The sequence below is a fragment of the Lacerta agilis genome, chromosome 1, assembly GCF_009819535.1.
Source record: "Lacerta agilis isolate rLacAgi1 chromosome 1, rLacAgi1.pri, whole genome shotgun sequence".
Taxonomy (NCBI): Eukaryota; Metazoa; Chordata; class Lepidosauria; order Squamata; family Lacertidae; genus Lacerta; species Lacerta agilis.
The window spans coordinates 130,186,797-130,214,283 of record NC_046312.1 but is presented as its reverse complement, the minus strand read 5'-3'; the positions used below and the strand labels follow the sequence as shown (position 1 = coordinate 130,214,283).

General features: G+C 45.2%; 1 protein-coding gene across 8 annotated transcripts in view; it reads left to right on the top strand.

Moving 5' to 3' along the window:
• The first annotated feature begins 7,298 nt into the window (after positions 1-7,298).
• Positions 7,299-27,487, top strand: part of FN1 (fibronectin 1) — an 83,235-nt gene continuing 63,046 nt past the window's right edge. For 5 of the 8 annotated variants that reach the window (XM_033171091.1, XM_033171081.1, XM_033171073.1 and 2 more), the window contains exons 1-10: positions 7,299-7,438; positions 7,597-7,756; positions 10,045-10,173; positions 12,292-12,429; positions 14,249-14,380; positions 15,029-15,166; positions 18,772-18,930; positions 20,390-20,581; positions 21,664-21,843; positions 26,784-26,960. In XM_033171091.1, coding sequence (XP_033026982.1) covers positions 7,606-7,756; positions 10,045-10,173; positions 12,292-12,429; positions 14,249-14,380; positions 15,029-15,166; positions 18,772-18,930; positions 20,390-20,581; positions 21,664-21,843; positions 26,784-26,960 — 1,396 coding nt within the window. In that variant the 5' untranslated portion in view covers positions 7,299-7,438; positions 7,597-7,605. The remainder of the gene's footprint in view (positions 7,439-7,596; positions 7,757-10,044; positions 10,174-12,291; positions 12,430-14,248; positions 14,381-15,028; positions 15,167-18,771; positions 18,931-20,389; positions 20,582-21,663; positions 21,844-26,783; positions 26,961-27,487) is intronic. The other 3 variants (XM_033171118.1, XM_033171109.1, XM_033171100.1) reach the window with 1 other exon arrangement.

Sequence of the window (27,487 nt, the reverse complement as noted above, 5' to 3'; positions counted from 1 at the left end):
CCCGGATACTTTTAACAGGATACACTTTTACCTATGGAGGGGCAGGCGGAGGCTAAACCTCCCCTCCAACCAAGACCTATGCTTACCCAATGCCTATCCACCTTACAAAGTTGTGACGTTTGCTATGAGGAAGGCAAAAACCAAATGGCTGGTGCCAATCTGCCAGATGGGAAAAATTCCTGCCTGGCCCCGAAATATGGTGACCGACATCATCCTTAGCAAGGTTGTACCATCCGCAACATCCATAATCTGAGGGAGTGTGGGTGGGAGAACCGGCACAATGGAAAAAGAGGCCGAGGGTCTAGCAAGCTGGGAATTTATCCTGGCTCTGGGTGCAGGGCCAAGCGCCACTATTGGGCAGTTGGTCTCATGTCCAGGAAATGCTCTCCAATTCCTGCCACCATTTGGCAGCAGGGGATAATCTGGCCTGCAGCATGCCAGTTCACAAGGGAGGCCTGCCCGCAAAGCTGCCCACCCAAGAAGGGATAACTGGACATACCCTGCAGAGACATCAGCGCTTTGCTGGTTGTAAGTGCTAGCAAGTCATCAGTCTTCCAGGCTTAGTTAAGACATGCAAGAAATGTGACCATCAGAAGGCAAGCTCTAGAGGGGTAATGTAATGGAGAAAGTAATAAATCAGGATATGTCCCTGGTTCAGTTCTTATCCCTGCCATGAACAGACTAGTGGGCCTTAAGCCACTCATTCTGTTTCAACCCCTCAGGCTTAATGTTAGCATAATCATTCCGACTTAACTTGCAGAGTTGTTGTGAGGATTACACCAGGATGTTATACATGAAGCACTTTTGAATAAGGAAACTGTGTTATATGAATGCTTAAACCCCGCACCCCTCTCAGTAACAATACTACATAGTTCCACCAAAACATTTAATCTGCATGCAATGCTAACTGCATGGAACCCAGAGCTATTTCCCAAAAGGACTAAGCTGAATTGAATTCCACCATAACACCTAGCACAACTTACTCCATGACTGAATGTCATTCTACTGTGTATTTCCATACCTCAATTAAGCATTATTTGGTAGTGTACACTGTAATGATGTCAGGACATGAGGTAAGCATAGCTGTCAAGTTTCGGATTTGAAAATAAGGGATCAGCAGTCTCACCTATCCCGGGGACAGTCACATGTCAGTGGTGGGCGGAGCCAGAAGCAAAAGTGGGCGGAGCAGCAATGTAAACTCCAAGCGGGCTTGGGCAAAGAGGAGGGCAGCCAGCAAAGAGGAGGGCAGCCATGTGCTCCGCGCAATGGAGCCCCATTGTCTTCTTGTCTGATCCCATCAAACAGGACAGGAAGCAGCAGCTGCTCAAAGGCAGCCAGGCTCCGCCCACCAGCTAACCCTATTGGCCGGCTGAGGGGCTCGGGGGCAACGGATAGGGGCTGATGCAGGGGGAGGAATACACCCCCCGTAAGCACGGGAAACGGCTCCCACTTGCTTTGAGGGCTGAGGCTTTTCTCTCCAAGTAGGCGAGGTCTTCCCACCCAGTCCCTGGCCAGCAGGGGAGGAGCTGCTTCCATTTAAAACGGGAAATTTAAGGGAAATAAAAAATAAGGGAGAGCAGCGGGAAACTGCTTAAAATAAGGGAGAATCCCGGGGAAAACGGGATACTTGACAGCACTGAAGGTAAGCTGTACTAGATATTACAGACTGGGAGAGGGAAACATAACATGGACCTGGTGCTGTGGCAATAGCCGAGCCACCCCCCCCCCCTGTCTTCCTTGTAATGTTTAGTTTTGTCTTGAGTTCAGAGTGGTAGTATAATGGCATTTGAGAGTTCTAGTACAGCAGAGCTCTGGGAACACCAGAAAACCAAACGATCTGCTTACATCACTGTGTGGTGGCTGGAGTCCATTGGAACTGGAAGGGCAGAAGGCAGGGAGGCCAACAGTAGGTAGAGCCAGAGTTGATGACTTTTGCCCTTATGTGTTTTCCTTGTTGAGTTCTACAAGGGCAAGACTGAGGAGAAGAAAGCTGAAAGGCAGAGCCACTCACGGCATTGGTTGTAAATAGGAAGGGGGCCATAGCTGTCAACTTTTTCCTTTTCTTGCAAGGAATCCTATTTGGAATATGGGAATTTCCCTTAAAAAGGGGGGAAAGTTGACAGCTATGAAGGGGGCAGGTTGAGGGGGTTGGTTGAGGGCAGACAGAGGTTGGTGGGCAGTGCCCCATTTGCCCTGTCAGAGAAGATTCCATTCTCTTAGGCTGCTAGTGAAATTCTTTAGATAAAGTTTTTAACTTGTATCTCTAAAGGAGAACACATGTTCTGCATGCAGAAAATCCTTGCCAACTCCAGATGGAGGATCTTTGATAGAAGAGACTTCTGTGTGAGAGCTCATTGGGCCATTACTAGCCATAGTCCAGGGCTAGGTGGATCAAGAATCTGACTCAGGGCCCACCCATACTTCTGTTGGCCCTATGATTTCAAGTGATTTCAAATCACAGGTCTGAGTTGTCGTCCCCCCCCACTGCCCATCCGGCCACTTTCCCCATGAAAACCGCACCAGAAACGCAAAGATTTCAGCTACTGGCCTCACAGAGTTTCACTTCCAGCTCACAACAAGGGCTCTTGCGAAACATCTGATAACTCCGGGCAGCCCTGCTGGGTCTCAGTGTGTCATGGGAAGAAATCCTGTTTTAGTGCGATTTCCACATGGCAGGGAGAAGAAGGAGATACCACCAGATAAATTGGTGGTTGCACAATAATTGCATGTTGCACAATGATTTCCTGTGCTTGTTCAGTTCAGACATAAGGTTGCCCCTCCACTCTCAGGTTTAAAATTGTCTGCTGCCTGGTATTGAGGATAAGATAATTAGACAACCAGCATTATGGGAATCACCACAAGGTTCTAGGCTTTTGAGTAACTAGATGAGTTGGTAGGTGGCCACAGCACCACTATCTGTGTTCCTTTCCTGGTTGGGGGAGCCCATTTACTGCTACACGAAGTGGGGAAATGGTTGCCATTGGGGTGTGACTGAAGAGGCAAAGCTGATGATGCAGAAGCAGAGCAGATGCCCCGAGTCCACAAAGAGATATTATCTCTGAAGGAAAACCATAAGTGGGAGTTCACCCATACTCATTTGGCCCCAAATACTGCCCGGAATTGATGCAAGCCTGAGTAGCTTAATCAATGGAACAAATTGTGCTCCCAGTCACCCACACATGTAATCCCAAGTAAATAAGACTGTCCACTGTGAGTAAGAGAGAAGAATTTATCTTACTGGGTGTGAGTTTTATTGGCAGACAATCCCATTGGGTAAGGCAAGTCAGGAGAATATCTTAAGCATGCTTGGGGTGGTTTCTAGAATAAACAAGGAATCTAAAAGGAAAAGGATTTTTTTTAAAGAGTCCCTCTGCTTGTCCTGTCTGAAGCCCAAGAATTTTTAACCAGATGAAAAGGAGGGCATTTGACCCCATTAAGGGTCAGGAAATGTAACTAAAAGGTAGTTAAATGTTTGGGTTAAACATTACCATTAAGCAAAGATACAGAAGGTTACTTATTTTTAATCTCCATTGGCTTATTAAAACCCCAGTTGAAAACCAGAACGCACACTACTGACTTTCTAAAAGAGGGAGGAGAAAAATCTGATGTCTAGCAGCCCATAGCATTTCCCCACTTAATGCTTTTGGTGTGGTGTAAAGATTAATGGGATCTCCTTGGCTTGACAGACCCAAGCCAAGATGGTCGAGCTTGTGAATATCCAAACATTACATTGGTTTTAAACCTAAGGACAATGAGTTAGCATAATGTCGGCAAAAGAATGCAAAAGTCAGGTCACGGATGTGATTTTTAAAAGGCAAAGATTCATTATTGTGAGTTGAACCCATGCCTATGTGAAAAAATGTAATTTAAGAATCAGATTATTAATCATCTCTAAAATAGTATTCACTATCTGAAGAAGTGTGCATGCACACGAAAGCTCATACCAAGAACAAACTTAGTTGGTCTCTAAGGTGCTACTGGAAGGATTTTTTGATTTTATATTTTGTTTTGACTATGGCAGACCAACACGGCTACCTACCTGTAATAGTATTCCCTGTGGAAGAGCTTTCCAATTCTAGTTTTGTCCATTGATTTCTCCATTAAATCTTTGCAGGAGGCTAGACATCTGACGAAGTTCGCCCAGTGAGCATCACTGCTGGGCAGCCCGTCTTTTTATCCATTGCATCACATCCATCTCACATGAGTGCGAGCGAAGTGAAATGCTGCGTGGCATGCACAAGGCAAGCCGAGAACTATGGTTCACCTCTGACTTTAGCCATGAACTCACTTGGTGGCCTTAGGCAACCCACTCTGTCTCAGCCAAGCTTCTCACAAAAGGAAGTTAATAATAGTGACCTGCCTTGCAAGCTGAATCCTTGAGCGGGACTGTCTCTCCCTCTGACAGACATGTCTAATATGGACTTACCAATCAATATTCATGAATGCTGGTTAAAGACTGATATTAGAATTTAATTATTTAGCTGTTTCAACATTATACCAGGAAAGAAATTGTGTTGCTGTTAACAATTAGTTTGCAGGAAAAGTTTTCCACGGTTGCAATCCTAACCCCATTTAGCTGACAGGTGGCGCTGTGGGTTAAACCCCAGAGCCTGGGGCTTGCCGATCAGAAGGTCGGTGGTTCAAATCCCTCTGACGGGGTGAGCTCCCGTTGCTCGGTCCCTGCTCCTGCCCACCTAGCAGTTCGAAAGCACATCAAAGTACAAGTAGATAAGTAGGTACCACTCGGGCAGGAAGGTAAACGGCGTTTCCGTGTGCTGCTCTGGTTTGCCAGAAGCGGCTTTGTCATGCTGGCCACATGACCCAGAAGCTGTCTGCGGACAGACGCCAGCTCCCTCGGCCTATAGAGCAAGATGAGAGCGCAACCCCAGAGTCGGACACAACTGGACCTAATGGTCAGGGGTCCCTTTTCCTTTACCTAAGCCTTATTAAATGGAATAGAAATTACTTCTGAGGTGACATGGTTAGGTTTGCAGTGCACACATGGTATACATGTGCACACTGCAAGGTAGTACACATGTAGAAAAATATCAAGTCATTTCATATTGGAAATTTCTCCAAAATGAATGGTTTTTGTATATTAGGAAACATGTGAAAAACCAAGGCAAATTAAGATTAGCATCATGGGGTTCTTTAGAAAATATTTCTATATTGCTAATCTCTCTGCTTCCTTTTGGGGAATTTCTTGGGTTCTGAACCTCCTAGCCATCTGGTATCCAAGTTGGAAGTCTGGTATATACACATGGCCAGATCAGTCTGCTGTTGACTGTATTTATGAATGGAGCTCCGTTGTCTGCTAGCCAATCCTCCGGAACGCCCGTCCCCCCTCCCAAGTTCAGTTCTGGGAGAAAGTGGCTGCATGTACAGACTGTAACATCACCTCTTCCTTTAGGGCCATGATCCACACATGCAGGTGCAGCAGCATCTGGCAGCCTTTCCACATGCCTTCCCAGAAGGCACTTGATGTTCGTACTCGGAGTTTGTAGATGCCACCAACCAAATGTTTTAAATAAATTGTATAAGCAGTATTTCTTTGTGTGGGTAGATGTTCAACTATGCATCTTTTTACAGAAAACTACACAAGCAGACAGCAAGGGTTCCATTTTGCAAATGAACGTTTAATCCCAAATATTAATTATGTGAGGTATTTCCAGTTTTGGATGGTTTTACATGTCTATTTTTGAAGATATTTTGAATTAGATATTTTGACGATATTTTGAATTAGAGCACAGTTGGCAAAAACAACTGGAAATAGTTGTGTTAGAACAAATACAATTTTGGAAAGAATTCTGACAATTATTTTACAACCAAATCATGAGGTTCAGTTCTCAGTCATTCCCCTCACTGGCACAACTTGGGACAAACCACATTCGCAGTTCTCTTATAAGATTAAAAAAGAAATGACGCGAGGATTGCATTGAGAGAAGGCTTATGTCAAACCGAATGACATACTAGACACTGTATCCAAATTTATAATTAATTAATTAATTGCCACTCAAATCAATGAATTATAAATGTGTCATACACATTGCTTGGTAGGAGCATTTTCAACAATATTTTCAAAGTAGTTAATGAAGTTCTGAAGTTGATCTGGTTTTGAGTTTATTATGGGAATGCAAAGTACCGTAACATGGAAAGACACTTAAGGAGGAACGCTGCTTGCTTCTCCGTTGCTTTGTGGGCATTTTACCTGTGCAACTCATAAGCTTGTATTACTTTTAAGGTGAGCTGGACCAGTAAAAAGCTGTTGAGCTTTTTAAAGTTTCCCCCAAAGTTTGCTTTTTTGCAAAATGTAAAAATAAAAAATAAAAATGTTTTTGAGCTATTTTTAATGACATTCGCCAAAATCTGCACTCCTGGCATAGGTTGTCATACATCCACATTTCCACGATCAAAAGAAACACTTCTGAAGAAGTGTGCATGCACACGAAAGCTCATACCAAGAACAAACTTAGTTGGTCTCTTAAGATGCTACTGGAAGGATTTTTATTTTTTATTTTGTTTTGACTATGGCAGACCAACACGGCTACCTACCTGTAACTCCTATAAAAAAAAACCCGATTCACACCCCAGTTTCCGACGGCCGATTTCCGGCTATGTCCGGGAAATCCCGGGCGCACGGCAACCCTAATAATTAGCAATGCTTGGGCGGGATTGTGCAAAGCAGGGGGCTGGGCTGGGGGGCTTCGGCGTCACGAAGGTGCGACTGGGGGAAGCGCCGCAGCTCCTGCCTTGCAAGCACCAGGTCTTGGGGTTCATCCCCGGCACCTCCTGGCCCCAAACCCCGCTGAGCCCCTGCTACTGCTGCTGCTGCCAGCCAGTGTCAGCAGCACCGAGCTAGATGGACCCAATGGTCTGACTGGGTGCAAGGCAGCAGATCTGCCCGTTCCTCTCCTGTTCCTGATGCAGATCTTCTCTCTCACCCCTTTTCCTGGGAAAGGGGTGTGTGGAAAGGGCCCTTTTGGGGTGCAGCTCAGGTGCCAAAATGCATTGCTGTGTCCCGGTGCTTAAGTTTATGCTCTGCCCCCTCGCCCCAACCTGGGCGGTTTTGATGCTAGACACCCCTCAGGTGGCGTTGGCAGAGGGGCCGCTCCCCTGCTGCACCCCAACTCCGCTCGGACTGGCCGCCCCGTGCAAAGCGCCCGCCAGCCGCGTCTTTTGTTCGCCGTGGAATGCAACTCCCCAAGACGTCACCCGCCGGCCCGGGCCAATCAACGAGCGGCTGGCCGTTCCAAAGGGGTGTCCCGGGCGGCTCCTCCTCGTCCTCCCCCGCGCGGTTCCCCTCTCTTTACATTGGCCTCCGCGCGGGGTCTCCGGCGCCAGGACCTCTATATAAGCCCGCGGTGACCCAGCGCGCTGCCCTTCTCGCAAGCTGCAAGGTTTGCGCGCACCCAGAAAGGAGCAAGAGGCAGCGAGAGTGGTAAGCGGGACGAGGAGTGGGGGAGGAGGAACGGGACATCGGCGAGGTGCCCCCCCCCGGCCCCCGCGCACTTTTCCGCCAGGCGCCCCCAGCGCGCGAAGGAAGAGGCGCTTTCTCTGAAGTCCTCTTTGCTTCCCCCCCCCCCACCCCCCTTGCAGCTCCCGAAGATGCCCGGCAGCCCGTCCAGGCGGCTGCTTCTCGCGCTGCTGAGCCTCTGCTTGGGGGCCGGAGTCCAGGGCGCCAAGGTCCCCGCGGAGAAGACCCGGAGGCAAGCCCAGCACATCGTCCAGCCCCCGGTGCCGGCCGGCCAGAGCAAACGTGAGTGTGGTCCAAGAAGTGGAGCGAGAGAAACAAAAGTTTCGCCAGGCGGGTGAGGAGGGTAGATCCCACTGCATGTAGATCCTAGCGGGTCCAGAAACGGGAATCCTCAAAACTTTAGGGAGGGTGAATGAGACAGAAACTCCTCCGAGCGTCTCTCTGTTTTAAATCCGTTTCTCCCCAAGGGTTTAAGAAACTCGGGAGAGCGCAGGAAGTCTGCCTGTGCCAAATGCGCCCCCAAAGTTCCTTGTCCCATCCTCCTATTGAGCGCTGTAAACTTGCAATCCTGTACCGGATTACCTGGGAGTGAGCTCCAGTGAACTCACTGAATTGCTGTACTGTATTAGTTGGTGTTGTTTTTTTTTTTAAAAGTAATTAAATCCTGATGTTTAGTGTCTCAAGCAAGACGCATCCAGTATGTTGCATGGGGCTCTGGCTATTTTTTTTGAATACAGTACAGTATTGGTAGTGGCTGGGGTGTTGCTGAATAATGGATGGTCCTTTCAAAGAAGAGACATCTGGCAATCCTATTGTGCTTTGGGCAGAGGTGTGAATTGATCTGGAAGTCTTCCTGTTCCTCTCCCTTGGCCCTCCCCCCAACTTTGTGCTCTCGAGATGTTTTGGACTAAAAAGTCCCATCAGCTCCAGCCCCTTGAAGTCTGAAATATCTGGAGGGCACCAGATTGGGGAAGAATACTCTTGCCCATCTACCTACCAGTTTTCTTATTACTTTAAAAATAATTGTGCAGTGTGTGTGTGTGCACATGTGCGTGCATGTATGCTATTCAACACATGGGGTTTTCGGAATCCTGAAATATTTGCTTCCGCCTAAAGAATTGAGACATTTGCCAAAGCCCTTCTACTTAAAACCATCAGAAGTGGGAGAGAAAGCTTCCGAGGAGGAGGTGGATGTGAGGGGAATGTTTTCTGGCACTCCAGTCTGTTAAACATGAAATACCCATTCTAGGGAGATAGCGTGAATAGAATTACCAGGAGGCAAACCCATCCGTGTGTTTGCTTATTATATTTGCACCCCTCATTTTTGCCATGGAACTCAAAGTGGTATAAACAGGGCTTGCAGACAGGGCTCCCATCCAGGCCCCGACAAGACCCATGTCCACTTAAGTCAGAAAGCTAAAGTGTTAAATCTCATTGATCTTAAAGGGAGTCTCTGAGTAGACATGTTTAGATTTGCACTGTGTTGATTTAACTCAAGTTTCCCATTTTTTAAAATTCACACACGTCCTGAACACAAGAGTGCATATTAATTGTTTGCTTCAACAATTAAACAGGACAGTAAATGACTAAATAAAGGCTCCAAGCTATCTAGCAGCTTAACCCAATTACTCATGCAGCCCATAAAGCTATTGGACTACACAGTGATAAATGCTTAGAGAGAAGAGAGGCCACTGTGAAATTCATAAATTTCTTTTTGGGTCTGTTTTTCTCATGGAAGGACACTAAGCAAGGTTACTTCCTCAAAGACAAGGGACCACTGCAGGTGTGTTGGTCTGTGGGGTAAATGTCCAGAACTTTTGGCAGCTGCTCAACCAAACAGTAACTATCCATGCTCTTTAGTTGATAGCCTAAATATCTGTAACATCCGACTTGCTGTTATAATGCTTCCCTCAGAAATCAAATAAATTGTTCCTTATGGATCTTCTTCGTCTTCCTCTTCTTCAAGCAGCCTTTAATGCCGTGAGTTTGTTAGAATGCCATGTTTTACAAGTTAAGTGCAGGATGTAACATTTGTTTTTCATTTTAATAAAAGTTATTTGAAAAAAGTGTCACTCTGCCCTAGGAAGTGCCAGTGCTTTTAATGTAAATCTAAAAGTGAAAAAAAAAACACAAATGCTTGGAATTGGAGGACTGTACTGTGTCTTGGCAAAGACACGCCTGCCTAGGAGAGAGAGTCAGTGTTTTGTCCAAATGCACTGGGGTCTTTCCATTGTCTTGCATGAAAATTTGGATCAGGCCTCCTGGCTGAGCAATCTTTTCCATCTGTTAATGCATTGCTTCAGAATTTGAAACCTCCCGTGGTTCAGTTTGAAACACGGTGGAAAAGAGACAGGCAAAATCGTTTTGAATTCAAGCCGAGCGCTGATTACCGTGCACCTAAAAACCTCCAGCCTCTTACTGAGGTTTCAGGATGCAAAAGGAATGCAGCCTCTGGAGCTAATGTATATTCCTTGCGTGCCTAAGCTCAGATCCACCCCACCCCCTTCCTTGGGGAACCATTTGTGGTCCAGGCAAGTGAATGTAATTGAAGACTCCTCTTTCCTTTTCAGCTGGCTGCTATGATAATGGGCAGCACTATCAGATAAACCAGCAATGGGAGCGCATTTACCTGGGGAACACTCTGGTCTGTACCTGTTATGGAGGGAGCAGAGGGTTCAACTGCGAGAGCAAGCCTGAGGGTAAGCAGAAGATTGCTATTACTACTACTACTGCTACCACTACTGCTACTACAAAAAAGATATACTGGAGAAACTAGACATTTTTTCAATAAACAGAGCTACTTTGTTTGAAGGTATTTTTAACGGTAGCCTGTTCTTAACTCATTTTACTTCTTGACTACCTTGTTTGGCTTTGATACCTCGGAGTGTAGGACTGCCATACACCTGGATTTTCCCAGACATTACTGGGATTTCAAAGGCGGAATTGATGTCCGGGGGAAATTCCAAAAGGCGGCACTTTGTGCTGGGTCTTAGGCAAGTCAATCAGAAAATTGTGGGGGGGGGGTTCCCCCATTTTTGTAAAAGAAAGCTCAACAATTTGGGGGGGGGTTTCCTGGTTTTTGCTTTTTGAAATATGGCAACCCCATCTGAGTGTATCTTTTGCTTCTCCTGTCTGTTGTCATGTGGAAGTCTTCCGGCCAGCCACCGTACCATTTTGTGCTCTGCACTGCTGCTAGTGAGGTGATTTTCAAACAAACTGCAGGCAGCAAACCCTCTTTTCCACACAGAGCCAGTGTGGTGTAGTGGTTAAGAGCGGTAGACTCGTAGTCTGGTGAACCAGGTTCGCTTCCCCGCTCCTCCACATGCAGCTGCTGGGTGACCTTGGGCTAGTCACACTTCTCTGAAGTCTCTCAGCCCCACTCACCTCACAGAGTGTTTGTTGTGGGGGAGGAAGGGAAAAGGAGAATGTTAGCCACTTTGAGACTCCTTCGGGTAGTGAAAAGCGGGATATCAAATCCAAACTCTTCTTCTTCTTCTTCTTCTTCTTACAATGACTTGTCTGCCAGGGAACCTCTACATGGTCAATAGGGAATGTTCCTTTCCCTGCCGCTCTCAGCAAGGGCTGCAGAAGATGTTCTGGGGCACACAGGCAGCTCACATGGAGCATTTTGGGCCTCATTGTCTGAGGAGTCTCCAGAAGAGCAGCCTGGAAACTCAGTTGCAGAGAAAGCTTTGCTGGGATGGGCAGGAATTGATGTTGGTGCCACCTTTGCCTTAAATGCGTGGATTGGCTTACTTGGCTTTAAAGGGGAAGGGAAGAGAAGTCTATCATTGGCTATTAGCTGTGATCACTAAATTGAGCCTCCAGATCCAGAAGCAGTCTACCTTTGCAGACCAGATTCTAGAGACAGGCAATGGGAGAGGGCTTGTTGGGTCTTTGTGCCCTTTTGGGCAGCTTCTTGGAAGCTTCTGGCTGGACATGGAGAGAAGCTGGGTTCTGGAGCAGCAAGCTCTTGTTCTGATCCAGCTGGGTTCCTCTTAGGTTAGGATTACAGCTTTGGTTATACTGTGTGCAGAAGGGCACTTGAAATGATAGTATTAAACTAGAAGGAACTTGTGGGGGGGGGGTTGCACACACAATGTGTGGACTAGGTGGCAAAGTGTTAAAGCTAACTGAGTCAGGCTTCTTTATTTTGGGGAAAAGATTGGCAGGAATCAAGAAGCAGTCAAGAAGATAAAGCAGTCGAGAAGAAAGAGAATGTCTCCTAGTTCCCCTGAGGGGAAGTTGAGGAGCAGCATTGCATACCAGAAAGCAGATTAGCTGGAGATCAAGAAGCTCTCCCTAATGGAGTGAAGGCTATGCACTTTTTAAGAGCAACCAGGCAGTACAAGCCATCGCAATGAGGAATGCATGACCTCTCTTGCAAGGAAACCTAGGGAATATTACTAATGAAGAAGGACTCCTAGTCCATGGGATCGCATCTTATGCCACGAGGGACCTGAGGTTGGGACTATTGAGCTGAGTCATTCAAATCAAGATGTAAACTTCCCTCCACTTCCGGGTGGGCCCTGCTGTTATCTCTGCCCATTCCCTTCCTGTTTTCCTTCCCTCTCAAGACCTTCTCTGACCCAACTTGTGTGTTTCTAGGGCTCCCTTCCTTTGCTCTTTCTGTCTTAGGCCCTCTAGGATCTAAGAAGCTGAGCCAAGTGCAGCCAGAGACTATTCTGCCTGCCTCACCTCCTAGGTGACCCCACCTGATCCCTTTATGCATGACAATTTGAATGGTTGGGGAGGGGGATTAGAACCTGCGTGCTACGTATTCTGCTGTGGTGATCTACTCTTTCCTTCCCACTCAGCGGAAGAAACCTGCTTTGACAAATACACTGGAGCTACATATCGAGTCGGGGAGACTTACGAACGACCGAAGGACTCCATGATCTGGGACTGTACTTGCATTGGGGCTGGCCGTGGTAGAATCAGCTGCACTATTGCAAGTACGTATTGGAGATGCGCTTCACAAAGGAGCCCAGGTGCTCAAAGGCAAATGTCTTATGTGCTCAAGACATTTACTGACACTTTTGGGGCGTTACAGAAGTCCACCATTGCCCATCGCCAAATTGCAGGAATAGCGAATAATGTCACAAGTCTGTAAGGAATTTTCTCAGTGGAAAAAATCACAGTTCATTCAGGAACTTAGCATGTGAATGCTATCGAGAAGCCACAAGGTCTACCCCAATATCAGAATAAGGACTGTTATTCATGATTATAACTACTATGTAAAGAGAAGCAACTTGCCTTTATAACATGCAAACTTTATGAATAAGTGTTTTTATTTGTTGATATGCATAAAAGAAAATATTTCTTGAGTCAATTATTTCTTTTTAGTGGATACTTATAGGCATTCTTTCTATCAAATGATTAGCTTTCATTTCCATTTGGTGCAAAGAATTTGAACCGTAAATTTCACTGTAAAGGAACACACATAAAAAAACCAAGAGCAGAGATGTTATCTGTAGTGGAAAATGTGCAAGAAGATCGAGGAGGTATAGGTTTGGCCTTGTGCTGTCAACCCTTTCCTGTGAGTCCTCGCAGGAGCACTCCTGCCCTAGAGGGTGACCCAGCTGGGGCTGGATTGCCCAGATTAGGAGCCCCAAATGGTGCAGGACAACGTAATCTGAGAGGATGATGGATCAAACACTGCTAAGGCTTCATACGGTTGAATTTGGTGTTGAATGTGGGGGAAGACCTATGGGGGAATAGTTTCTTTGGCATTATTTCTCAGTGTAAGAGGGCTTTTTATTGCTGTTTAAGAAGGTTTACTGTTTGAGGGGTTTTTTTGTTATTGCTGTTTAAGGAGGTTTTCATATTCTGTTCAGATTTTTAAGAAAATATATTTCCCCTTCCTATTGTCTACCAAAAATCCTTTAAAGAACCTGCAGTGTTAATTGGCAACACAGCAATCTCTGCTACAAATGTAAGGTTTTCCAGATTGGAACATAGGACGTTTTTGATATTACAGGAATTTGCCAAGTTGTGGTCATTAGACATTTCTTCAACTTAAGTGATGTTTATTTCTGTTGTCCATTTTGGAAAAGAGCTCAAGACTGTTGCTCTAAGAAGGGACCTTTTTGGTAGGACTGTTGAGGAAAATGGCTGCTTTATAGAACCCCTCACCCTGGTCTGCAGGGCAACTGAATTGGAGGCAGGATTCTATGGAGTCATTGATGCTGCTGCTCATCTATGGGAAGGAGCCATATTTCAATGGTAGGGCATGTGCTCAGCGGTGGAGCATATGCCCATGCTGACCAGGGTGGACGCGCTCCCAAGGGGGGGGGGCGGTGTGGAGGGTGCCCTCCCAGGCCTGGGATAGCCGCTTGGGTGCATGGAGTGGCGCGTGTGCCCTGCATCCGGGGAGTGGAGCGAGCCGCTGATGGCGGACATTCAGCACACCGCCTGCCCGCGACTCCCAAGCCTCCCCAAGGGGGGAATGCCACCGGCAAAGCGGCGCAGCTCCCCCCTTCCCCCAATGGCTCAGGGTAGGCTTGGGAGTTGCAGGCGGGCGGGCGGCTTGCCAAATGTCACCCCCCTCAGCGAAGACAACCAGAGCCGCCCACCCCCACCGCACCCCCTTCCTCTGCCCCTGCATGTGCTCTGCATGCAGGACTAGTTAGAAAGGACTTGGGTAGCAAGGTTGGAAACCATAATGGCCTGAAACCTTGGAGAGTTGCCACTAGGCAGAGTAGACAATGCTGGACTGGATGGAGTGTCTTGGTATAAAGGAGTTCTGACTAATTCTATGTGCAATTTTTACAGATCGCTGTCATGAAGGAGGTCAGTCTTACAAGATTGGGGATACCTGGAGAAGGCCTCATGAGACAGGTGGCTACATGTTGGAGTGCGTGTGTCTTGGCAACGGGAAGGGCGAATGGACTTGCAAACCAGTTGGTATGTATTGGTTTATGTTTGTTCCTGAGGTATCAAATCTGAAGCATCTGCAGGTGCTTCAGATTCAGTAAAAAAAGCTCACTTTTTTTTGGTTTGAGGTAGATGTTGGCCTCTTGATTCTTTGACAGGATACTTTCAAAGATAAATGTGTGTGTATGTGTGTACACACACCTATCTATTTCTCCTCCCTCTCTTATTGCTTGGAGTATGTTCTAACATCCTTAGGCTGTTATAGATGGAAATCGCTTAATGTAGCTGGTATGGCATTTGGGCCTATTTCTCACTCCTGAATCTGGGGAGAGTCATGATTGAATGCTCTCGAATACAAAACAATTCCTGCCACATAGAAAATGAATATAGCATTCAAGCTACTTCAGAGCATTACTTTTTCTTTGTATGGAAAAGGATTCATTCATGTGATTCCAAGTCTGAAGTTGAAAGGTGAACACCGTAGTGAGAACCGGGCCTCATGTTTGACATATTTTCTAGATACCCACATGCTGTTTTTTCACTTTACCTATTAGTGCAGTTTGGAAGGAGATAATGGAAGCAGTTTCTCCTTCCCCTCCTCAATTAAGAAATCTTTTTTCATCTTTTGACTGAAGAACTTTAATAACCAAAGTATCTTTCGCAAATATTTTTCTGTAGCTGAGCGGTGCTACGATAATTCTGCTGGGACTTCCTATGTTGTTGGAGAGATCTGGGAGAAGCCCTATCAGGGATGGATGATGGTGGATTGTACTTGCTTAGGAGAAGGCAGCGGACGCATTACCTGCACTTCCAGAAGTAAGTATCGCCTCAAGGCAGAATGATGGTCATGCGCCAGTATGAATTTTGTGAAAGTCCAGCTCCCACCTCAAGGCAGAACGATGGCCAATAGGGAAGATGGGAGTTGTAGTCCAGCAGTATTGGGGGGGCGGCAAAGATGTGGAGGTCCTCCACACCTGCTGTAAAGTATTAAGTGGAATGCACAGGCTCCAAGACTAAGCACACACTTACTTGGGAGTAAGCCATATTGAACATACTGGGGCTTGCTTCTAAGTAAATGTGAGTAGGATTGTGCTACACCAGCGCAATCTTGTGCGTGTTTACCATGTGGACTGCTGTGTCCTGTCGCTCTTAAGTGTACATAAGAAGCACTAATCACGCTTTATCTTTTGATGTAATATCTTTCATTCACGCTGTAATTCTCCTCAGGGTAATTTTACTGCTTGCACTTTGGTCTTGCACTTCATGCTGGGAAAGGTTTTCCCATTCTAGGAATATTGCAAAAGGGCTGCATTTGATCAGGAGAGCTGTAACCAGTCCTTTCCTCTTTTAGAGAAACTGGAACTTGGGAACTTCAGAAGCAGCTAGAGTGTTTTCCTAATGCTGTTTCCCAGATACCCTCAGAATTACTGACAGATAATTTAGTGCTGCATCAATTATTTTTGCCACAAACTTAAAAGCATCTACAGGAAACCATTGGTTGGAGATTGTGGTTTTACTAGGAAGGCACTGCCTTGGAGCCTAGAATAATTTAGAGTGAGGAAGTTCATTGAAGGAAAGTTTCCTGGCCCTTTCTCTGCACCAGCCACCGGTGACCCCCTTCCCCAATACATGTTCCAAGTGGTGGTGGTGAGGTGGCCTCCTGAACAGTGTGGGATAGGCTGAGGACTGAGGGAATGGGTGCATTTCCTTCCATGCAGTTAACTTATCTGAGGACACATTGTGATTAGGACTGGAATTTGAAAGATAACCAAAACAGTGAACTGCTTGCTACTCAGCATTGTAGATATGCAGTCCTCTGTATTAACAGCTCTGAAATGGAGCAGTTACTGTGAGGTGGGGGGTGGGGGTGGGGAAATTCCACATACATGTGATGGAGTCATTGGCGTACATAGGAAGCATTTTTATTCTGGAGTTTGAACCAGTGAAATGTTTACAAGAAAAGCGTCCATATTTTTCTTTCCTTCCTTCCTTCCTTCCTTCCTTCCTTCTTTCTTTCTTTCTTTCTTTCTTTCTTTCTTTCTTTCTTTCTTTCTTTCTATAAGCCACTTAAAAGCGATATCACTGACTGAATATAAAACCCATATAATCTGACTTTGGAAACATCTGGTCTCATAAACCTTTTGTCTGGTAGGTTTTGAGATCTCTTTCTTTAGTTTTTAATTGGTGAGGCAAAGTCGTGGCTTTTTACTAACATAAACAATATGATTATAGTGCCCAGACCCTTAAAGTTGGTTTGCTCTGCCTCCATGGCAATAATACTTCTGAATACCAGTTGCCGGAAAGAGGGCTCTTCTCCTCGGGTCCTGCTTGTGGGTTCCCCTCAGGCATCTGGTTATCCACTGTGAGAACAGGGTGCTGGACTAGATGGGCCATTGGCCTGGTCCTTCAGGAGCCGTCTTGTGTTTTTAGGTTCATACGAGATTAAACTTTAGAGCCCTAGAAGACAACCTTTCATTTGTAATTGCTGTCTGACTTGTGGTGAAAATACATATGCATTACCAAATGGGGAAGACCGGGAGGCATAATGTTTGCAAGTAGCAATAAAAAGACATGATCCAATTATTTGACACGGATATAATTTGTTTCATGACATGATTTGTCTATCGTGATTTCTCTCCTACAGTTCACTGTGGGAGAGAACAGGAAGTTTCAGTATCTTTCTGAAAGTTAATGAAGCATCTTCTACAAATCTAAAATGAAAACAATGGATTCAATACAAATGGTAGATACATCTTTGCTAATAATCGCAGGTTTTACAGTGTTGCCCCATAGATTATCTCAATAGCCCTACGGAGTAGGCAGTGGCTGTTCCTCGTAGGCAGCGAATTCTTGGGCAGGGAAGAGCAACCTCTGGCTCAGAGGCCAGACTTCCCCAGACCACCAGACCACGTACCTCACTGGCCCAGCTCCATGCTGCCTTTTGACTACTTTTTTGCCTGGCTTTAACTGTGATAATGGCTCTTGATTTCTTGGATGGAGGTTGAGAAGCTGAGCGATTGTAGAGGAGTTGTAGAAATGCCTGACTTTGTGTGGTTGGCATGTAGCTTGTTGTACAAAACTAAGGGTCACATCCGTTGCACTGTCCATTTTTGCCTCTGGCCAGCCCACCCCTGCCATGTAGTCCCCAGAAAGTTTGCTGATGAGGGAATGTCTCCTGCAGGCTGGAAAATGGACCCCGTCCTTATGCGGCATGTGAGAGAGCTGCTTGCAGGCGGCATTGGGTTTGTTTATATGGATGGATTGCCATTTTGATTCCTGGTCTATGTTGATAACCATATCTGTGGACTTAAGCCTTTTCTGTATGTTGTTACGGAGTTGCTCCACAATAACACAGCCTCTGTTCTCATTTTGCTACACTGTTGTACTTTAGGGGATCCTCCAAATTCAGGAACCAGTCCTGAGGAGTGAACCCCACTGAGCTCATTATAACATACCTCTGATGGAATGCACTGTTAGAAAGTTTACAGTTTTATTGAAGCTTTTCTGGCCTTTTTATGAAGCATACAGCTGCTGGCCACCCAAGGATGGAGATCCCCTTGTAAATGAGCAAGCCTCTTAGAACAAACCACCACGTTTTATTCCCACAGAAGTTTCCTTGTTTCCCAGCTCTGAATGTTTTGAAAACTGCTTTCCCAGGATTCCATTCACACACATGAACTTGGTGTATAAAACCACAGACCAGTTTCCTTGCCAGGCCATGGTATTCTGTCAATCTGATCTCATGGTTTTCTCAAGTATTTCCCACATGTTGGTTTTTGTGGCCAAAGTGCAACAGCTGAGAAACCATTTGGAGTGATTCAGAGGTTTTCTTCTGCTCAGCCCCAGTATCTCCAGAGGGTGCCCACCCCATGACCCTATATTTCTCAAGAGTGGGTTTCAGCTGTCAGGCACAGTGGGCAGGAATTTCCTCATGCTTGCACAGAGAGGTGCGGTGAGTGTGGTAATGTGTGCAGGAGAAAGACTTGAAGCTATCAGCATGTGGTGGGAGGGAGAGTAGAGGAAGGCAAGCATTGGAATGAAATATTTATTCACTGACCAATGGATGGGTCAGTTTGTCTCTTCCTTGCCGTGACTTGCTTCCTAGGAGACAGGAGGTATGTCTTCCAGTGGCTCTTTGTACATGACCAGTGGCAGAGTATGCCCCTCTTTGGCCCTAAGGTATATTTTTAATAGTCTCATACATATGTTTGCCATTACTAGGATTGTTGCCTGTATATCTGGATGGCAGGATTTATCCTCTCATCATTGTCCAAATTGCAGCAGGCTGCTGAAGTTGCTCGTATGGGCTCTGATAAAAATTCCATATCTGTCACTGGGCAACTGACTCATCTCTCCGTTTTAATCCTGCTGGAATGGCAAGGGCTTCATTTCCTCATTCTGTGTTTTCCTTTCCTTTACAGACAGGTGCAATGATCAGGACACCAGAACATCTTACAGAATTGGAGATACCTGGAGTAAGAAAGACAACAGAGGGAATCTGCTTCAGTGCATCTGCACAGGGAATGGCAGAGGGGAATGGAAGTGCGAGAGGCATTCATCTCTCCAAACCACAGGCATAGGTAGGTGATCAACCTGATGTGATCATGAAATCTAAATGCATCACATTGATGCTGTAACTGATTTGCTTGTTGTTCCTGCCTCCTTCCTATGCCTTCCTCAGCCTCTCACAAAAGAGTCCTTGGGCTTGCCGATCGGAAGGTCGGCAGTTCAAATCTCTGTGATGGAGTGAGCTTCTGTTGTTCTCTCCCAGCTTCTGACAACCTAGCAGTTCAAAACCATGCCAGTGCAAGTAGATAAATAGGTACCACTGTGACGGAAAGGTAAATGGCGTTTCCGTGTGCTCCGGCTTTCATCATGGTGTTCTGTTGCGCCAGAGATGGTTTAGTCCTGCTGGCCACATGACCTGGAAAGCTGTCTGTGGACAAACGTCGGCTTCCTCGGCCTGAAAGCAAGATGAGTGCCACACCCCATAGTTGCCTTTGACTGGACTTAACTGTCCAGGGGTCCTTTACCTTTTACCTTTACTTATGGGAAGAAGTCGGTTAAGCTGGGGCTGTGTATGGAAGGGAGGAGCAGTAGCTCTTAATAATTGCAGGCTGTGTGTAGCAGGAGAGGGGATGGAGGCTGGAAGATTACAAAGCCATGACTGTCCTCTGTTACGCTATATATAAACTATTAGCAGGGAGTTCCTGGAGCTGCCCGGGTATTCAAAGAAACCCAAACATATGATGATTTTTAAATTGATAGTACAATTTGTGAGAGTTTGGGCTGTGTGCACACACATACACCCACACACCAACCCAGGACTCTGACCACGTGACCTTGCCCTGAATAATTTTGGGGGGCAGAAGAGCTAATGATTAATTTGGGTTCATTTGGTCCACCATCTTGATTAAAAAATGGCACCCGGCCTGCAAACGTAGATGAAGACCACCTCCTTCTCCTTGGAAACCCTTGTGCCAAGTTTGGCAATGATGTCTCAAGAGGCATCCAGACTTGCACAGATGGGAACTGTACCACCAAACTGGGCAACAATATTTTCAGTGGTCTCCAAACTGACACATTTTGAACTCATCGTGCCAAAGTCACATTTTGGACTGTCATATTGATTCAGAACAGCAGCCGGGGTGCCAGCATTGATGAAAAGTGAGAACCCTCATGGCAGTATATCTGGGGAGGCATTTGAACACACTGAACAAATGAGCTAACCATTTCCCAAAATACATAGATGATAAGAACCCTTGGTCTGTTCCTCTGAAATCAGGTGCCTCTGAATACCACATGCTGGAGAGAAGGCTTTACTTTTTCTTTAACATGTTCTGAGAACAAAATAGGCTGAACAGTTAATGACTTTTATTTCCTCATTTCAAATCTTGCAGATTTAATGAAACTTTAATTGGTTGATTAAGTGACTCAAAGGAGATAATTAACTGGCAAAGATGATTTAATCAAGTGACAGCCCTGGCTTTATGCGATGTGAACTGCGGGGTTTAATTGCTCTCCCACTTTCCTCTGAAGGAACTGCGTCTGCTACCCTCACAGATGTGCAAACGGCGCTCTACCAACCTCAGTCCCAGCCTACTCCATATGGGCACTGCATGACTGACAACGGCATGGTGTACTCTTGGGGAATGCAATGGCTGAAGACACAGGGGAGCCAGCATATGCTGTGTACTTGTCAGGGCAATGGAGTCAGCTGCCAGGAAACAGGTACGAGGCATTTTGAATGCCCATTGATACATAAAAGATGATCACTTAGGGATACTTGAGACTAATTGTAGGGGCTAGGTTTGATTGAGGTAGGTGTTTTAAAGATTGGTGCACCTTAGGAGAATGGATCAATCCATAGCTGTTTCACTGCTACCGACAGCAGGAGGACTCAACTGGATCATGTAATGCTACTGAGGAGCCCTGCCTATTTCTTTGATATCCTCTGACTACTATGCCTGAGTCACCATATATGTCACTATGTAACATTTCTGGGCTGCATCAATAGGAGTATAGCATCTAGATCAAGGGAAGTAAGAGTACCACTGTATTCCGCTCTGGTCAGACCTCACCTGGAATACTGTGTCCAGTTCTGGGCACCACAGTTCAAGAAGGATACTGACAAGCTGGAACGTGTCCAGAGGAGGGCAACCAAAATGGTCAAAGGCCTGGAAACGATGCCTTATGAGGAACGGCTTAGGGAGCTGGGTATGTTTAGCCTGGAGAAGAGAAGGTTGAGGGGTGATATGATAGCCATGTTCAAATGTATAAAAGGATGTCATCTAGAGGAGGGAGAAAGGTTGTTTTCTGCTGCTCCAGAGAAGTGGACACGGGGCAATGGATTCAAACTACAAGAAAGAAGATTCCACCTAATCATTAGGAAGAACTTCCTGACAGTGAGAGCTGTTCAACAGTGGAATTTGCTGCCAAGGAGTGTGGTGGAGTCTCCTTCTTTGGAGGTCTTTAAGCAGAGGCTTGACAGTCATCTGTCAGGAATGCTTTGATGGTGTTTCCTGCTTGGCAGGGGGTTGGACTGGATAGCCCTTGGGGTCTCTTCCAACTTTATTATTCTATGACTCTGGAGAAGCTGAGATATCTTTTGCAAGTCTCCCCATTCAATATCTCTCCTCAGAGAAAGAGGAGAATGCAAGAGCATTGAATACAACAGTTGGCTCGTGCTGTAGAGTAAGTTATGATAGCTTCAAGCTGTAGGAAAAAGGGTGGAAAGCTCGCTATTAAGGAAGACATTGTATTGTATTTGTGATTAGATGATAGGATAATGATGCAAAGTTTTGTTTCTAAAGCTGTGACCCAAACCTACGGTGGCAATGCCAATGGGGAACCTTGTGTCTTACCCTTCACCTATAATGGGAGGACTTTCTACTCCTGCACTTCTGAAGGCCGAACTGATGGGACTCTGTGGTGCAGCACAACCTCCGACTTTGATCAGGACAAGAAATACTCTTTCTGCACAGAACAAAATGGTAAAATTCTCTAAAAGGAATGCATACTTGGGAGAAATAGTGTTTCGGGAGGGTGGCACTGTCCACGGAGGCACAGACCCATTAACTGAAATTTGCCATTGCTCCACTGAATTCAGTAACTGACTCTTTTTTTCCCTAATGTGACTTGTGAGGATAGAGGAAGACGCAGCTGCAAGAAATGCAGAATATAAAAGTCTGATGGGTGTTGGTAGAGCAGGATGAGGAGTAGGATTTGAATCATAATAGAGCCAGTTCAGTGCAGTAGAGAAAATATTTTTCTACACCAGAAACCTAGTTTCAAATCTCTTGTCCTTACCAAATAGCCACAGGCAGGTTACCGTATTTATTCTGAACGTTTCCATTTTGTAAGGCTGGAATTAACAGTAGCATGACACACCAGTTTACTGGCACTCGGACCATAGTCTGAATAGGATGTAAATCTAAATAAATGAATCCGCCACTCAAGTTCACAACTGGTTTCTTCTTGGGAAAACTGCACTTCCAGAGATTGGGTTGGAGAATTCTTCATAGGAATGATTGGCTAAGGAATGCTTGGAAATTACTCTCTGGTTTCACTCATGTGCTTCTGCCCTGTGTCTCATCAGCTGGTTCTTGGAAACGCACAAGGAGAAGTATGTGAAGTTAGAATATATGTGCATGTGCAGCTACATACGTACGTAGTTTTATCTATATGCTGCCTTTTCACAGTTCATACCATGCTCAGGGCAGCTTACAGCATAAAAATACATAACTACAACATAAAATGTAATTATAAACGATAAATGAAACATTAACAAATACAAAACCAAGCCGAACAAATTCCACATAAATCACAACAAATTAAAAAAATAAAGATATCAAAGACCAACAGCAACAACCCTCCCCTCCCAAAGAATTCCCCAGCCCCTACGAATGTAGTTTGCACCTCCTTGTGTTGTGGGGGAAGGAGATCGTTTAGAAGTGAAGCTGATAGTCGGAACAGAGAACTTTCTCTGTATTTGTCTGACTGGCTTCTTTTTTTTCCAAATTCCAGTAAGACCTATGTCCATATTAGGCTTGAGGGGAAAGAAGCCTCATGATGTCACTCCTTAGATCCTGAATCCGCAGCCAGGTTGCCATATATAGCAGCAAACAGAACCAGTGTGTCCCCCCCACCCACCCCCAAAGCATTTTGCCTCTGAGATGGGGAGGGAGATTTGCATTACAGCAGGGATCTGCCTGTGAAGCGAAATAGTGCAGCAGGGAATGGAGCAACTGGCTTTATAATATCAAGGCAGAAGCTGCCTGTCCAAATGATGCCGATGCTTTTAAACAATTGGTTTAAATAAAGGGCTTCAGATAAAGGATGCCTGCTGGAGTCTCCTTATCTGAATTTCTCCCTAGTTTTAACTGGTTAACTGATCTTGTTTGCTAATGTGTCTTTCTTCACAATGTGTCTTTCTTCCACTTTTTATTTCCACTCTTTGTTAATGCAGCCGAGGCGGTGTAATTTGCTATAGTTTTCAGTCCCCTGTTACAGGCTACCAAGGTGCACAAGTGTTTTATAGAGTATTTCACTAGTAGCACTGGTGACACGAAAGTTCAAAGGTGCACTTGAACATGAAGCTCTCTGAATGACCTTGAAACATTGTCAGCTCACGACCTTGCAGGGTTGTAAGAATAAGATGCAGGGGCGGGAAGCAGGGAAAAGACCCATATTCATCACTTTAAGCTCAGCTCCCTGGAGGAAAGGCAGGAAAGGAATATAATACCTAAATAAATAAATAAAATAAATAATTAAGCACACTGGTTAAAGGATCACAAAAAGGGAGAATTGATGTGATTGCATTGTTAATCAAAATCAAGGTTTGTAAACGTCATGATCCGTGTAAAATGTGTTCTCCGGTACATAATCTAATAATTACTTTGGATCGCTAATAATCTGCCTTCTTACTTCAAATGAGTACAGTGGTACCTCACTAGACGAATGCCTCGCTAGACGAAAAACTCGCTAGACGAAAGGCATTCGCTAATGAAAGGGTTACTCGCAAGACGAATTTCCCTATGGCCGCGACTCGCAAAACGAAAAGGTTTTGCGGGTTTTTTCCCTCGTAAAGCCGCGCTTCCTCCGACCGTGCTTCGCAATACGAAATTTCCGCTATACGGCGGCACTCGCGGAACAAATTAATTTCGTTTTGTGAGGCACCGCTGTATATTCCTAGCTCTTTTAGTTGCAATAAAAAACCCTGGAAGCCTTTGAGCCCAGGTGATGCTTTCTGGTAACAAGAACTGCAATAGCTGGTGGCATGCAACACTGAGAGGACCCCAGTGGTCAGCTGCTTACTGGGAGGGAGAGGAGTGAGGTTGCAGGCAGGACTGGCATGGTGCACCAGCGAAACCAGTCCAGTGCTTCCACCAGTTCGGTTGGGTCTTCCTCCTCGACCTCCATCTCAGCAAGCAGCAGCAATACAACCAACCAGAGGTCAGATAAGTGCTGCTGCCCCAACATTTCTGAGTTTCATTCCTTTGTTTATTTAATGTTTGTTATTCGCGTTCATTTCCAAAAGTAGCAGCAGCTGCTAACAACAACATACTGAGCCAGTGTGGTGTAGTGGTTAAGAGCGGTAGACTCGTAATCTGGGGAACCGGGTTCGCGTCTCCGCTCCTCCACATGCAGCTGCTGGGTGACCTTGGGCTAGTCACACTTCTCTCTGAAGTCTCTCAGCCCCACTCACCTCACAGAGTGTTTGCTGTGGGGGAGGAAGGGAAAGGAGAATGTGAGCCGCTTTGAGACTCCTTCGGGTAGTGATAAAGCGGGATATCAAATCCAAACTCTTCTTCTTTCTTTCTTTCTTTCTTTCTTCTTCTTCTTCTTCTTCTTCTTCTTCTTCTTCTTCTTCTTCTTCTTCTTCTTCTTCTGGACTCAATACAATCAAGTTCTCAGGTGTGGCCAGAAATTGGGGCATTACTTTCATGCTGCACCTAATTTTATCCCACTTTGATCTTTTTAAAGAAGGAGCTTCCTTTAGCAACTGGGAGTGGCATTGATTATAATGTTGCCATGTAAAGGTCCACATGGAAGAAGGGAAAGAATCATTAAAATAGAACCACACAAGCCTAGTCTTGCTGACTATTTTAAACCATTGGGTTGTAATTAGGGATATAAGTCAAGGTCTTATTTAAAGGCTTAGAGAGTGGTTCTGCTCTCAAGCACTCTGCCCACCATCCCACTGATTTTCCAGAATTTGAGTAAATTTGTTCCTGCCCTGCCCTAGAAGCTACTTCTGCACTATGGTGATTCTGTGAAGTCAGTGGGTAAAGACCTCCCATTGCCTCCAACTTAAAATAGCCCTCTATCTTCCCTCTCCCTCTCCTTTCTTTACATGATGAAGAACAGAGAGATGTTATACAAGGAGCAATGGCATATAAAATTAATAGACTGTGCCAAAATGGCAAAACTAAAAACCAGGAAGAATTAAAAACCAGGGAAGAGTTAACTTTTAATAAATGGGGAAAGTGTATAGTTTATTTGAAAAATTATTGCAAACAATTAAATTCATTAGCAGGTTTGATGTAAACTTGTAGCTAAAGAATTGAAATATGGAATAAAGACCCTGATGTTAGGAAAGATGGAGGGCACAAGGAGAAGGGGACGACAAAGGATGAGATGGTTGGACAGTGTTCTCGAAGCTACTAACATGAGTTTGGCCAAACTGCGGGAGGCAGTGAAGGATAGGCGTGCCTGGCGTGCTCTGGTCCATGGGGTCACGAAGAGTCGGACACGACTGAACGACTGAACAACAACAAAAATTGGAAGTGTAAAGGAGATGCAGGGGGATAATTATAACATAAGGATCCACAAAGGGGTGGGAGGAAAGTCAAAGGGATATGTGCTTTGCTTTGGTTTTTGTGTTTTTTTGGGGGGATGTTTTGTAAAGTTTGAAAAATTCGAAAATTAAAAGAGCAGAGAGATGTTTCTTAGTACACATCTATTGCTCTGGTTCTCCAGTGCTCCCAACTGTGTGTCTTTATCTTTCCCACCCAGTCTCTAGATTAGAGCATAGATAAGGCCCTTAAAAAAAAAAAAAAGCCTGAGGGTCAGCTGCATTTCTGTTTTTTTTTTAAAAGATAGAATTTTATTAAATTTTCAACAATATAACAGAAACATGAAAAACTAACACTACACACTATAACAAAAATGTTACCAAAATACAAAAATCAAGAAAAAAAGAAAATTAACATTAACAACAAAAAACAACTATAATCACTATAATCATTCAATCCTTAACATGGTTAGCATTTCTGAAGCATCAGGGAATGAAAATGATGGCTGTATTGGACTCACAATTCTTGGGTGTGCAGGAGTCCTATCTGGCTTCAACTCTTGAGAGCAGAGTTTGGTTTTCACATTTGCCAGGAACGTTTTTTGAGAGGGTGGAGAAAACCGTTCACGTACAGATGGAGGACTCCTTTTGCATCTTAACAAGAGTGTAGACCGTATTGGTTAGGTGCTTTGCAAGTTTATTACATTCACCCTCACAACAACCTTGTGTAGGAACCAAAGGCTGTATCTGAGGATGCATGAAGTCTTCACGCAAATTTATTTTAATAATTTATTTAGTTTTTCTTCAGAAAGAACATAAAACTGCTTAATCACGTAACTAATAAAGTGTTGGACATAATAATTGGGGGCATGTGCTTGGTGGAGGATGACTCTGTATAGGTTTTTTGAGCTTGTGTAGGATTAGGACTCTGTAAGGAATGCCCTGCTGAGCTAGAATTCAAAGCAAGCTTTCTTAAAGAGCAAATTGCATACTCTGAAGTGACATATCAAAAAAACACCACTATCCTGGATATTGTGATGTTACAGAGATGGCTCTTTGTGAATGGCAGTCATGCTAAGAAGTCAGGATAAGGCTTTGCAATGTCCACTTCCATAAATGGCTATTTCTTTCTTGCAGTCCTGGTTCAGACACGTGGTGGTAACTCCAATGGTGCCTTGTGCCACTTCCCTTTCCTCTACAACAACCAGAATTACACTGATTGCACTTCTGAGGGGCGGAGAGACAGTATGAAGTGGTGTGGAACCACCCCAAACTATGATGCTGATCAAAAATTTGGATTTTGTCCCATGGCAGGTATGTTGAACATCTATTTAGTGAGAATCCAGCACTAAGACGTTTGACTGGCGCTCTAATTCTTTGGGGATTGTGAAAGAATTTTGTCTACGTGATGATGAGAGATCACTAATTAAGCCTCAGCAGCTGTCTATAAATATTAGCCTCAATCATATTCAGCCAATATTCCATTCTGGAATCTTGAACCTTGTGGGAATGCATGTTTTCCTTAATTCAAAATAAGAGTGCAAGATTCAGCAGTAGCTGCAAATTCCAAATTGCTCCCCCCTCCCAATGTACTGCACTGCTCTGGTTCGCCAGAAGCAGCTTTGTCATGCTGGCCACATGACCCGGAAGCTGTACGCCAGCTCCCTTGGCCAGTAACGCGAGATGAGCGCCGCAACCCCAGAGTCGGACATTACTGAACCTAATGGTCAGGGGTCCCTTTACAGGATAGTTGTCAAAATGGTCAAAGGCCTGGAAACAATGCCTTATGAGGAACGGCTTAGGGAGCTGGGTATGTTTAGCCTGGAGAAGAGAAGGTTAAG